The 14,736-nt window shown below is 46.7% G+C and overlaps 1 protein-coding gene across 1 annotated transcript in view; it reads left to right on the top strand.

Annotated features, from left to right (window-relative positions):
* The window catches only part of ush2a (Usher syndrome 2A (autosomal recessive, mild)), a gene marked incomplete at both ends in the record, with an annotated part of 469,579 nt that overhangs the window by 120,692 nt on the left and 334,151 nt on the right, over positions 1-14,736 (top strand). Inside the window, 1 exon segment of the mRNA XM_084308263.1 lies at positions 3,153-3,222. Within this exon segment, the coding sequence (XP_084164389.1) occupies positions 3,153-3,222 (70 nt within the window).

Raw genomic sequence — 14,736 nt, 5'->3', positions numbered from 1 at the left:
GTAAATATAGGAAGAATATAGTAAATCTATTATACCATGAATAATATATATATATATATATATATATATATATATGATCAGATTAGTCATTCTTCTATACTCTCATTGGGCGAACTTCTAGTCAATGAAATAATAGTGGAATTAAATTATCCTTACAGTACTTGGCTGGGTATTCAGGGAAGTGAGAATACACATTGGAGACTGGAGGTACAAGGTCCCTGTCAGCCAAGACAATGTGTGTTTCAAGAAGCTGCTTTTTGTTGACATTCTTCCATATTTCTCAAAATGTCTTCATACGTGCATCAAGATCAGTGTTGGGCTCGTTACTCCAGAAGTAGTATTCCCAAAGTAATATTACTTCATGTATTACTTCCTGGGAGCAGTAATTCCTTCCAGCATTGGTTACTTCGCCTGTAGGCCTCGGTCTGCATGATCATGTTATGGTCGCACGCCTCTAAAATCACCATGCATTATCAATTACTGAGGGTGCTAAAGTACTTCCTCAAGTCAATGTGGAAATTACAACATTCTGTTTGTTCAAACATGTCATTGTTAGGATTCAGATTTCTGTCCAAACAACAACTGAGCGTGATCTCTTGGCTTTGTTTGATTGGTTTGTCAGTTGACCATCGCAAAACAAAGCCAATGAAAAACTGCAACAAAGTTACAATTTGACTTTAGAATTGCAAATGACAGTTTCAAATGAACAATAGACAACAAAACGGCACTTCTAGTTTTGGAACATATCTTGTGCTGCAGGTTGAGGAGGATGCTCCTTGTGAGATCTACCTTGCTCATGGAGAATTACCAGATTACTTCAATATAACTTTTCAACACTTAGGGCAGGATCCACAAAGAATGGATTGCATGGTGCTAATTGCACCCTTACTTACAATTCATTATGAATTGAAAATGGGTGACCCATTTTCTCTGGTCTTTCTCTGGTCTGCATCCCTTAACAATTGTGTGTATTGAGCCGTACTGTATTGTACCCATTCTGCAATCTGTTAATACAATTTTCAATCAATCAATCACCCCACAGGTGATTCATAATACTAACTGTGTGTTTTCTTACTAAAAGACAATGGAGTCCATTAACTTCAGCTGAACATTTAGCCTTATCATCTTCTCTCGTATACCCTGGCCAAGAAACTGTACATTGGCGTGAGCCTAGAAAGGCGGACGCCTGGGTGCTAATTATTGTGTATTCAAATCTGTGGTTGCCTGACAACCTGTCTAGTCAAGTCTAAACTGTCATTCTATTGACCTCTGAGCTAAGCTCATCAGTAATTATTCCAATTAGCCTACCTTGATGGTGTTCAGTATTCTAACAGCCTTCATCACGTGATTCTCAGGATTATTGTCAATGTATTAGGAATATATTCTTAGACTCCATGTCTATTGTGTGCATTAGTTTTAGTAATACAATTGTATTCGTATACTTTTTTTAAAATTTAATAATAATTGATTAAAGTAAACGTTTCTGTCTGGTCATATGAATGAGTCACATACTCACCCCTCAGATGATGAGCCTGATATAATAAGTTGACTGTTCATCTCGTATATTCTTCAAATGAACAGTGGTGTCCCAGAGTCAGATTATTAATTATGTGAATGAATGAAATCAAATGTTTGTGTCATGTCCGACGACCCATCCCTTACGTTACGGGATTATAACGGGATCTGCTTTTAAATTCTATGCACCACAGCTGTGGAACACAATCCCAAAAAATATCAGAGAGGCTGGCTCAGTGGAAATTTTTAAACGACAGTTAACATACCTTTTTAATATTTAATTAGCAACTATCTTTATTATTTTTCTTTAATAATCAATTTTATCCATTTTCTTTACTTGTGATTTTAGACTGTGGTTTACTTTTTGTTCTTTTTTTAATCTGTTATTATTCATTGTTTTATCTTTCTTTTATCATGTAATGTGAAGCACTTTGGGCTGCATCTTGTATGAAAAGTGCTATATAAATAAAGTTATTATTATTATTATTATTATTATTATTATTATTATTATTATTATTATTATTATTATTATTATTATTATTATTATTATTATTATTATTATTATTATTATTATTATTATTATTATTATTATTATTATTATTATTATTATTATTATTATTATTATTATTATTATTATTATTATTATTATTATTATTATTATTATTATTATTATTATTATTATTATTATTATTATTATTATTATTATTATTATTATTATTATTATTATTATTATTATTATTATTATTATTATTATTATTATTATTATTATTATTATTATTATTATTATTATTATTATTATTATTATTATTATTATTATTATTATTATTATTATTATTATTATTATTATTATTATTATTATTATTATTATTATTATTATTATTATTATTATTATTATTATTATTATTATTATTATTATTATTATTATTATTATTATTATTATTATTATTATTTTAAGAAAAAACAATAATTGAATATAACATTCCCAAAGTTTGTAAGCTACACCATGCACACCGTCAGAGGCCAAAATAAATACATCACATATATGTTCTTTCTGTACGTTTATCCCAAGCTTTCTCAAAATATTCTGCAAGTGCAAATACCCTGTGATCAAAAATACATCTTAGTCTTTCTGCATCACTCAACCACATTAACTCAAGGTTTTTACACCTGTTAAATTACTTTTGACACAAGTCATAATATAATGGACAATAAAACATAAAAGTAAACTCATTCTCAATATCAATATTGCAGTAAATACAGATCCACTCTTCTTCTGTGACCCCCCGGTAATGTCCGGTTTTCGAGGTGCAGGGGCAAAGTCCCAGAGCGGAGCTGGGCACATAATGACCTTTGTCTTTTAGATAATGGAGCACACACATATCTTTAATTTCTATAACAACTTTTTATCGTACTAAATGTTCTTAATTTTGGTGACCATTTAATCTGATTAAGGCTTCCAAGGAGATGTTTACAGTGTTTACATTCTGGAAAAGGTCAGATGCTCCAATTTCGCTGCGAGTGTCTTCTATCTCACTTGCCCGTGCATGTTTACACTGCATTGCTAACAGAAAGAAGTGTTGAGTTCACTTCCCTTCATCTTCCCTCTTTGTGTGTGGGTGTGTTTCTATGTCCTATAGCCCCCTGGAGAATGTGACAGATGCCTTCTCTCAGACTGTAGAGGGCCTGTCTCCCAACACACACTACCAAGTGAGGGTGTTGGTCTGGAACACACACGGACAGGCATACAGCCCCTGGACCAGCCTGCACACAGCAGAAGACAGTGAGTACACACACACACACACACACACACACACACACACACACACACACACACACACACACACACACACACACACACACACACACACACACACACACACACACACACACACACACACACACACACACACACACACACACACACACACACACACTCACACACACCACACACACACGCACACACACACACGCACACACACACACACACGCACACACACACACGCACACACACACACACACACACACACACACACACACACACACACACACACACGCACACACACACACGCACACACACACACACACACACACACACGCACGGATCCACAACAAGTCTTATTGTACAACAATGTAAATGTGGTAACGGGAGCTGCAGGTGTATTCCTCCTGAGTCTCGTCTCCTGCCTCCTGGCCGTCCTTTCCTCCTCCATCATACACACACACACACACACACACACACACACACACACACACACACACACACACACACACACACACACACACACGCACAGTTCCATCTTGTGTGAAGTAGAATAGAATAGAATAGAATAGAATAGAATAGAATAGAATAGAATAGAATAGAATAGAATAGAAATACTTTATTCATCCCAAGGGAAATTTGGCACTACAGATCTCTTGCAGTAAACAGTAAACAGTAAAATTGTACGTAGTCAAAAACAAAAGTCATGAATAAGAATATAAATAAGACTACGAATAAAATACGGGATATACATTTTCTATGTTATGTATATACATTCTAATATAAGTAAAGGAGCATTTACATCCCTAGTTTGTCCTCCCTTCCATGAAGGGTATAAAATGCAACATTCCAGGATGAAGTGTATCCCATAATCCAATACTCCACAAGGTGCCTGAATCCATGCAGAATCAAACAACAGTATGATGGCTAACAATTTTGAATATTAATGTTGGCAGCTTTCAGTTTTGATACTTGTAATGTATATAATTATGTTTAAATAAAAGCAGTGATTTTCCCAGTCCATGTATTCTTCATGTTTTCACAAAATAAGAAAGTTGTAAAACAAACCACATTATAGTTCTGAGCATTTATAGCGCCAAGCACGGTGACACAGACCACTATATATAGGCCTATAGTGTAACTGAGGGGTACAATTCCCTGACTGTATTACTAGATATGATACTTACTACCACTACCTTTGTACTTAATATTCGGCCACCCAGTACTCGGCATAAATATATTATGATGAACACTGTCACGTAGATGAAACGGATCCAACACAAATGTACGAATTAGAAATAGGTCTTTATTTCTACACAGCGATGGTGTGTAGAGCAAGCACTTAATCAAATCAATCACATTTATGAATGGGAATTAGTATGCACTTTTATGGCAAGAGTATTCGTCGGTATATCAATAGAGAATGTCCAATCTCTGAAGGCGCAGGTGGTACATATACGACCTGGATTAATTAAGGAATAACAGCAATGATACTTTAATGATTATAGGCTGGATACACTAGGGGGGGTTAATCCGGTCGCTTGTAAGCCGACAGGAGTAGGAAGGGGGGGGGGGTAGAATCCGGCTGCCTCATCCGGCCAAGGGTATCCCAGGTGAACCCACTGTAGTGCCGTTCAATGCGCCGGCGATCCTTGGACCACAGATGAAAGCAGGTGGACTCTTTGTGGGCCGGCGTCCTCCGGTCCACGGAGGAGAGACGTGAAGCGACCTCGTCTTGCAGAGCGTCTCCTCACCTTGCGTCCTCTCCAGGGGGGGGGGTTCCAACACACGGCAGTGTCGGGGGTCTTTATCCATGGAATAATCAACGTATACAAAGCATAATCCGTGCCTGGGAAGGCGGGCTGTCGTCGGTAGAATAATCCGGTATACAGGTCCACTCGCTCGTCGGCTCTGGGGCTCCTCGGGTGCAGCTTCACGTGGGGTCAACCACCCTGGATAAGCAGCCAGTTCTCTGCCCGAAACGATGGGGTACTGACTACGGTAGTATTCTCACCGCACGAAGCACTATATATTAACAGACTATTATTAGCTTAATAGACTACGTCCAACTCGACGATATAGTGCCAAATATGACTATTCAAATATTAATATACACGATGTCTCAATACCGATGGTAAGCCGAACTTGGCCTTACTCCCACACGTGGCGTCGCGGGGAGGCTTTACGTCTGTCACTCTATTGGAGGGTAAGAAACTGGACTGAAAAGGAAGTCCTACTTTAGTAGCGCAGTATATATACGCACTATGAACAAATAGTCCCATTAGTGGTGCGGTAGCCAGATTCCTACGCGGAACTAGGACTTGTTCGTACATGTTGAGCGGTACGTTTGAACTGGGTCTGAGGGGTATGGCAGCCTGGCACCAAGGTCTCGACCAATAGTAGAATGGAGACTATTATGGGATGTTCAGTAGGCTAGAATGGATATTCAATGCATATTGTACAAGGAATATACAAGGGATATCAGGGAATATTAGAGAATATACAAATACAATTAAATATATATATATAAATAAATATATATATTCGGTTTAATCTGGCCCTTCACAACAGCCACCCCCTGATTGGTCCCAGACCTAATCAGTTAAACAGAGACAGATTAATCGCGTTGTCTATTTACACATAAGGGTTTGCTGTAGGGGTCAGTCAACTTCACAAAGTCATAGGGTTATAGGGTCATGGTCATCATCGATTGTGTCTGGGAGTCGGGGCAGTTCTATGAGCCTCGCTACGGGTCGGGTGTAAGTGCGACCCTGGACAAGCACTTAGGCTGCTCGGACCTTGCCGTCGGCACCGGTGATCACTTTGCTTACGCGGCCGGCCGGCCACATAGCTCTGGGCAGTGATTGATCAATAATCATGACGACTGTTCCTTCTGTCAAATTGTCTCTCTCCTTTACCCACTTCTGGCGGGTCTGTAGAGACGGTAGGTAGTGCAGTAGGAAACTGCTCCAAAACTTGTCGGCTAATACTTGGCTGTACCTCCACATTCGTCGGCCGTTCGCTTCTTCAGGCCGGTACATTGTCTGGGGTAATGCAGGATCTAGCCGCCCCATCAGGAGTGTGTTGGGGGTAACTGGGTCGATATCCGCCACATCACTGGAGACATATCCGAGGGGCTTCGAGTTAAGTACTCCCTCAATCTCCGTGAGGACTGTCATTAGGACTTCTTCCGCCACAGTCTGGGCCCCAAGTACTGCGTACAGGGCTGTCTTTATGGAGCGCACTTCTCGTTCCCAAGTGCCACCGAAGTGGGGTGCGTTTGGGGGGTTGAATTGGAAATCAACCTGTGCTGGAGCGAGGTGGGTCTTAAGTTCTGGGCCCATAGCTTGGAAGCTCTCTCTCAGCTCTCTTTCGCCGCCTTTGAAGTTTGTCCCATGATCGGACAATAGGGTAGACGGTCTTCCTTTCCGTGATGTGAATCTACGGAAGGCCATAAGGAATGAGTCTGTGCTCATGGTCAGGAGAAGCTCGATGTGTATCGCTCTGGTGGTCATGCATTTGAATACAATACCCCACCGCTTCTCGGTTCCTCTTCCTTTCTTTATGTGCAGCGGGCCAAAGCAGTCCATACCCGTTGAGTGGAATGGCTTGTCAGCGATTCGGAGGCGACATGGAGGAAGGTCAGCCATCCTTGGTATGCTGGGCTGCGCGCGCCACTTGCGGCAGTCTAGACATGTTCGCTGGAAGCGTCGTACCGCCTCTCTTCCTTGTAGGATCCAGTAACGACGTCTGATTTTTGCGAAGACTCTTTCTGCTCCTGCGTGATGTACATCCTCATCGTATTTCTTTATAATCAGCTCTGTGACCTTGTGTCGGCTGTTCAATACGATCGGGTATTTAATGTCATCCGGTAGATTGGGGGCTCTGCGTAGGCGGCCACCCACTCTGATGAGGGTATGAGCGTCGCTCTCGGGGGCCAGATGAATTAATCTGCTGTCGGATGGGACGGGCTTTCCTCCCTGTAGACAGGCCAATTCATCGGGGAACGAGTCTCTCTGGGCTCGCTGCAGTAGAAGCAATTCTGCTTCCTCGTAGTTAGCTGCTGACATATCAGCGGGGGACTTGCACTCCGGGTGGTACCGCAGGAATGTTCTTTGTTGTGCACTCTCTATGGACGTGCAATCGTCTATGTTAGGGTCGGTGGAGGCTACGGTGCTCAATCCACAGAACACAGACTTCTTATTTTCCACCTCCTCTGGACTTGCTTCCCTCGGGATAGGCATGGGCCACTGTCCTTCCGGGAGTCTTAGGAATGCGGGGCCGTCACTGTAGACATTGCGACGGGTGAGGTCATCTAGGGGCATTCCCCGGGTGATGACGTCAGCTGGGTTCTGTTTTGTATCAACGTAGCGCCACTCTGTTTCTCCGGTTAACTCTTCGGTTAAGTCTTGAATCTCGGTGACTCTGACTCCCACGAAGACTTTGTACTTGCATGAGTCCGATTTGATCCAGGCGGGTACTGTCGTGGAATCTGACCACAGGATTGTTCTAGACACCGGTATGGTGAGCTCACGTTGGATGAGCGTGGCTAGGTGCGCTCCGGCTAGGGCTGCGCAGAGCTCTAGGCGTGGGATAGATTGTTGCTTGCGTGGGGCTATTCTCGAGCGGGCGAGGACAAATGCTGTGTAGATCTCTCCCCCCTGGTCTTGGGCCCGCAAGTAGGCTACTGATCCGTATGCGACCTCTGAGGCGTCACTGAAGACGTGTAAGTCCATTTTACATGTCTCTGGCCTCACCGTGGGTGGGAAGTAACTTCGGCGCATATTAACGCCTGGGAGTGAGTGGAGCTCCATCTCCCACTCTCTCCAGGTGGATGCAAGGTGTGCGGGAATGGGGTCGTCCCAGCCCTGGTCCTTGTCCCACAATGCTCGTACAATCATTTTTGCCCTGGTGGTGTACGGTAGAATACATCCTAGCGGGTCATATTGTCGGGCGAGTGTTGTGTACACACTCCGTCTGGTGGTCGGCGCCGCCGCCGGCCTTCCCTGCTCCGTAGTCAGGGGCTTGTGTCTGTAGTGAAGCGAATCTGTTTTGAATCGCCACACCAATCCCAGGGTCATCTCCTGGGCTTCTCCCGGGATTGTAGCCATCCAGGTCTCGCTGCTGGCTGCCTTGTCCTCGGAGGAGAGGCTGCGCAGTACTTGCGGATCGCTGCTGGCCCACTGCCTGAGATCAAAGCCGCCTTTGATCAATGAGGCGCGGAGTTTAATCAGGAGAGCCTCGGCTTCTTCCTGGGTTGAAAGGCTTTGTAGACAGTTGTCTACGTAGAAGCTGTTCTTTACGCTGTGTCGGACCTCTTCGTCCGCTGCTGGGTCCTCTGCTACATGTTTCTGTAGTGCAAATGTAGCACAGCAGGGGCTGCACGTCGTTCCGAAGGGGAGGACTTCCCATTGGTAGATGGCTGGGTGCTCATCTCCTGGCTTCTCTCTCCATAGGAACCGTAACAGGGGCTTGTCCTCCTCTACTAATCTCACCTGCAGGAACATTCCTTTAATGTCCCCGCTGATGGCCACCTTTTCCTGGCGGAAGCGGAGTAGAACGCCGAGTAGGGAGGGGCCGAGTGTGGGACCGGGCAGTAACTCTTTATTCAGATTTTGGGATCCGATCTGGTAGCTGCAGTTAAATACTATGCGGTCTTTACCGTTGTGATGGACCTTGTGGTGAGGCACGTACCACGATTCAGTGGTCTGGTCAGCCTCTTTAATGTCCATCTTTGTGACGTGTCCCGCTGTGATGAGCTTCTCAATCTCAGCGCGGTATACACTCTCTTGGGCGGGGTTCTTGGCTAAGCGCCGCTCCGTGTTCAGCAGGTACCGTTCTGTGGCGTCTGTCTTGGCGTGGAAAGTAGGCATTCCTTCTCGCCGCAGGAGTGGCGTGGCGTATCTCAACACGCCGTTGACCGGGACTCTCTTGGTCCCTGTCTCGAGGAGGTGAATGGCGTAAATGTCATCTTTAGAGCGAATGTCTTTCTTTCCGTTCTTAAAGGGCATTTGTTCCAAGGTCCATAACCGCTCTACGTGTTGCAGGAGTGCGGTTTCTCCCTCCGTGACTCGGGAGTGGAGACATCTAGTGGCTGTACTTCGGTTGAGAGATTTGGCGAGCGGGCCTTGGAGAGTCCATCCCAAACGGGTCTCGACTGCTGCAGGACAGCCTCGGGGTCCGGTATGAACCCGGTCTATCGGGACAATGAGGTCTGCATGGTCGGAGCCTATCAACAGGGTCGGCATAGCATTGTCTATGAGCGGGATCGGTAACTTGCGCAGATGTGCATATTTCTCCATCAGCTTGGCGACGGGGTATGTGTACCGCGACAGTCCTATTTCTTGGCTGGTGAAAGCGTCTGTAATCTGGTACCGTCGCTCAGGCTGGCCGCTTGCTGCGATAGAGAATGAGACATTCTCGCCCTTTATCGTCTTCAAATCTCGTCTTATTGTCCGAATTGTCATTTGGGTTTCGCTTCCCCGCAGCCCTAGCTGGGCCGCAGCGGAGGCGAGCAGAAGGGTCTTCTCGGACCCGTCATCGAGGACGGCGTAAGTGTCCAGGACTTTATTCTGGTAGCTTAGTGTCACACGCACTACTTTTAGGAGTACTCGGGCTCCACTGCTGCTGGCGGGATCGATGTACATGACGCTCGCTTTGCTGCTGGATGGTGCGGGTGAAGGGCGCCGTCTGTTACTGTCGTGAAGTATGTCCAGATGGGCTCCATCGCACTTGGTGCACCTTTTCTTTAAGCGGCATTCGGCTGCCATGTGTGAGCGCGCACAGCGAAAACAGCGCTTGTTGGACTTTATCCATTGACTTGCTTCCTCCGCGTTCAGCTTGGGGAAGGAGTCACATTGCGCTAGCCAGTGTTCTTTCTCACAGTAGGGGCACACTATCTTCCACTTCTCCGTTCTGGAGGGGGTACTGTGGCTCCTGCTGCTCGGTACTGACTCCGATTGGTGCATCACAGTCACCGATCTTCTTCCATCATTTAGTCGTCTGGTTCCTTCTCTGGAGCCAGGGGTGCTCCGTCCGAATGTATCTAGCCGTAGGCTGCTGACTTCTCTCGCCAGGAAGTCTGCTAGATCGAGGAGGTTCGGTTCGGGGCCATTCGGGTCTCGGTGGTCTCTCTGTCGCCTAAAACGCTCCTGTCGAGCGGGCGGCAGCTTCTCCAAGATCCTTTCCACATTTGAGTTGGCGTAAAGTTCATGCCTCCCCTTCTCTCTCTGCGCTCCCAACATCCCTACCAGGGACTGCACTCTGATGGACAGGTCGTCCAGTGCTCGATTGTCTATTGCTGGGGGTAAGCGGTCGATGTGTCGGATCTCCTGGATCACGTAATCCCATATGCGCCCATACCTCTGGTCCAATGCTACCAGCGCTGCTGTGTATGGGGTGGTGGAAGTCGCGTAGGCGAGCGCTATATTATGTGCGCGGGGTACCTTTAAGTGCTTCAGTAGGATGGCGTATTTATGGCGTTCATCCAATACATCCACCAACATGGTCTCCAGACACATGCGGAGTTCTGTATACTGGGCCCGGTTCTCTTGGGTGAAGTCGGGTACCATAGGCGTGCCAATGTATGACGCTGACTGTGGATACATCGGCGAGCGTTGGGGGAGAGGCCTCCTAGGCGAGTCTCCTCCCGCTCCTTGGTATGGGCTGGTACCGGCAGTGTACCATGGCCCGCTTGTCCAGGTGCTGTTCCTCGGTGCGGGTCGTGCGTCGTGCTCACCCGTGTATAGAGTCGGGGGTCTGTAGCGCAGCTCCGCGGGAGTATAGCCTGGGCTGTACCAGACCTCCTGGTCCGGTAGAGTACTGTGCTGTCGTCGGGCGTGGTTCTCCTCCTCTTCGTCTTCAGTTAGGTCATCCAGTGCTTGTAGTCTCTGGTTTAGCCTCTCCACAGGATATGCTGCTCCTTCCCGGTTGCTAGGTCTCGCTTGGACCGGTGGGGGGAGGTGGTCTGTGGGGGGTATAGACCTCGTCTGTTGGTCAAGTTCAGGGTTGTTTACTCGGCTAGGGGATGCCGCCCTGGAGGTGTGTCTAGACGAGTTCCTGGAGCCTCTGGCGGAGGGAGAGGGTGTTGTCCGTCTGATCAGCTGTTCTATTAGTTGCGCCTGCTGTCTGTCGCGCTCTGCGTCCCGTAGAGCACCAGCAGCTGCTCGCTGGCTGTCTGCTCGGTCTCGGGCCACATTCTCTTCTCTCTGAATGCGTCTTATTTCTAGACGTATATGCTCTTCTTCGCTCCGCTGCTGGATCTGCAGTCGGTCGCGTTCAGCAGCGGCGTTCAGGCTGATGAGGAAGGCCTGCTGTAGGGTCCTCTCTGCCTCGCTGGGAGAAGGCGGTTGTATAGGGGAGCCTTCCCTCGGGGTACTCCTTGCGGAGCCTTGGAGCTCTATCTCCACGGTGCTCTCCCCGTCTTCTTCCGTGCCGAGTTCTCTCTCGGTAGCGTTGTATTCCTCCCGGGACTCATCAGGGACTACTTCTTCAGTACTGGCGGGGTGTGAAGTCATGTCTGGTTCCCACTGGTCCCCACCGTGAACTTGGTCAGTTACATTAGAGCCCGTAGGGGCCTCTATGGTCGGGGTAGTCTGGGCGTTGGGGTTAGACATACTTTTACTTTCTAGTTTTACCGCGTTTACTGTTAGTAGAAGACTAGGTTGTTGACTGACAGCGTAAGCCTCTAAGTACTGAGGGAGCCGTCGTTCGCGCTGCGGGCGTTGGTTAGGAGGATCGTTTCGTGGAGTGTTCATCATAGGCCATTTCAATATAAATAACACTATATTAATATTACACTAATTACCCTCCGGCTCGAAGGACCAATTGTAACTGAGGGGTACAATTCCCTGACTGTATTACTAGATATGATACTTACTACCACTACCTTTGTACTTAATATTCGGCCACCCAGTACTCGGCATAAATATATTATGATGAACACTGTCACGTAGATGAAACGGATCCAACACAAATGTACGAATTAGAAATAGGTCTTTATTTCTACACAGCGATGGTGTGTAGAGCAAGCACTTAATCAAATCAATCACATTTATGAATGGGAATTAGTATGCACTTTTATGGCAAGAGTATTCGTCGGTATATCAATAGAGAATGTCCAATCTCTGAAGGCGCAGGTGGTACATATACGACCTGGATTAATTAAGGAATAACAGCAATGATACTTTAATGATTATAGGCTGGATACACTAGGGGGGGTTAATCCGGTCGCTTGTAAGCCGACAGGAGTAGGAAGGGGGGGGGGTAGAATCCGGCTGCCTCATCCGGCCAAGGGTATCCCAGGTGAACCCACTGTAGTGCCGTTCAATGCGCCGGCGATCCTTGGACCACAGATGAAAGCAGGTGGACTCTTTGTGGGCCGGCATCCTCCGGTCCACGGAGGAGAGACGTGAAGCGACCTCGTCTTGCAGAGCGTCTCCTCACCTTGCGTCCTCTCCAGGGGGGGGGGGTTCCAACACACGGCAGTGTCGGGGGTCTTTATCCATGGAATAATCAACGTATACAAAGCATAATCCGTGCCTGGGAAGGCGGGCTGTCGTCGGTAGAATAATCCGGTATACAGGTCCACTCGCTCGTCGGCTCTGGGGCTCCTCGGGTGCAGCTTCACGTGGGGTCAACCACCCTGGATAAGCAGCCAGTTCTCTGCCCGAAACGATGGGGTTTCAAGTTTCAAGTTTCAAGTTTCTTTAATAGTTGTCATACAGAAGTACAGAATACTTTTGTACAAAATGCTTCTTACTGTTGCGCTCCAGAGACTGTGCATGACAAGATAAGTATGAAATAAAGACATAGTAAAAATTAGAAGTAAAAAAAGAGGTCACAGTGTTCAGTTTAGACATATGTACAATGTTCGTAGACGTAGTTACCATACAATATACAATACTGTGCAGTGTACTAATATACAATACTATATAGTGCAAGGCATAAATGGACGAGGTGCAGTTTAGGTACAATTCACAGTAGGTGTACGAGTTGTAGTGCAAATCCTTTATCAATAAATCTAAAGTGTAAGTGTGTTTGTGTGATCTAAAGTGTGGAGAGTGGGTGCTGCAGTGTGTTGTTTGTTTGAGTGAGTGTGTGCGTGTGGGTGTGTGTGCTGTGTGCATTTGATGGTTGTTGCATAGTGATTATTGTTCGTTTAGCGATTATTGTTCGTTTAGCAGCCTGATGGCCTGGGGATAGAAGCTCCTTCTGAGTCTTTCTGTGCTCGCCATAAGACTCCGGTATCGCTTGCCTGACGGCAGCAGTTCAAAGAGGCAGTTGTTCGGGTGGCTCGAGTCCTTAATAATTCTCTTAGCCTTCCCCTTGCACCGCTTGTTGTAAATGTTCTGGAGGGTGGGAAGCCCCCCTCTAATTGTGCGTTCGGCTGAACGTGTCACTCTTTGTAGTCTGCTACGGTCTTGTGCAGTGCTATTCCCAAACCAGGAGGTGATGTTGCCGGTCAGGATGCTCTCTATTGTACATGAGTAGAAGTTCCTAAGGATCTTCTGACTGACTTGGAACTTCCTTAGGCGCCTGAGGAAGTAGAGGCGTTGTCGTGCCTTCTTCACAACACTGTCAATGTGTGTGGTCCATGTCAAGTCCTCGGATATGTGGGCTCCGAGGTACTTGAAACTGTTCACTCTCTCAACTGGTGCCCCGTCGATGCTGAGGGGGCTGTAGTCCTTGACCCCCGACCTCCTGAAGTCCACAATCATCTCTTTTGTTTTGCTGACGTTCAGGGAGAGGCAGTTCTCCTGACACCACTGTGACAGGTTCTCTACCTCTTCCAGGTAGGCCCTTTCGTCGTTGGCAGAGATCAGGCCCACCACTACTGTGTCATCAGCAAATTTGATGATGGTGTTGTTGTTCCGCTGTGCTACGCAGTCATGTGTGTACAGGGAGTAGAGGAGGGGGCTCAGAACACAGCCCTGGGGGGCCCCTATGTTGAGCGTGATGGATGAGGAGGTGCAGTTGCCGGCTCTTACCACCTGGGGTCTGCCCGTCAGGAAGTCCAGGACCCACTGGCACAGGTCATAGTTCAAGCCCAGGTCCCTGAGCTTGGCTATGAGTTTGGAGGGGACTATGGTATTGAATGCTGAGCTGTAGTCGATGAACAGCATTCTCACATAGTTCCCCTGCCTCTTGTCCAGATGTGATGCTGCTGTGTGCAGCACATGGGCTATGGCGTCCTCCGTGGACCTGTTGGGGCGATATGCAAATTGCAGAGGGTCCAGGTTGATGGGGAGGGAGGAACAGATGTAGCCCTTCACTAGCTTCTCAAAGCACTTCATGGCTATGGAGGTGTGGGCTACAGGGCGGTAGTCGTTGAGGCAAGCGGGCGTAGATTTTTTGGGTACAGGGATGATGGTGGACTTCTTCAGACAGGTGGGGATGACGGCCTGTTCCAAGGACAGGTTGAAGATGTCAGTGAATACCGGGGCCAGTTGGTCGGCACAGAC

The sequence above is a fragment of the Notolepis coatsorum genome, assembly GCF_963971535.1.
Source record: "Notolepis coatsorum genome assembly, chromosome: 2".
In the NCBI taxonomy this organism is placed as follows: Eukaryota; Metazoa; Chordata; class Actinopteri; order Aulopiformes; family Paralepididae; genus Notolepis; species Notolepis coatsorum.
This window is presented reverse-complemented; position numbering and strand designations above follow the sequence as displayed.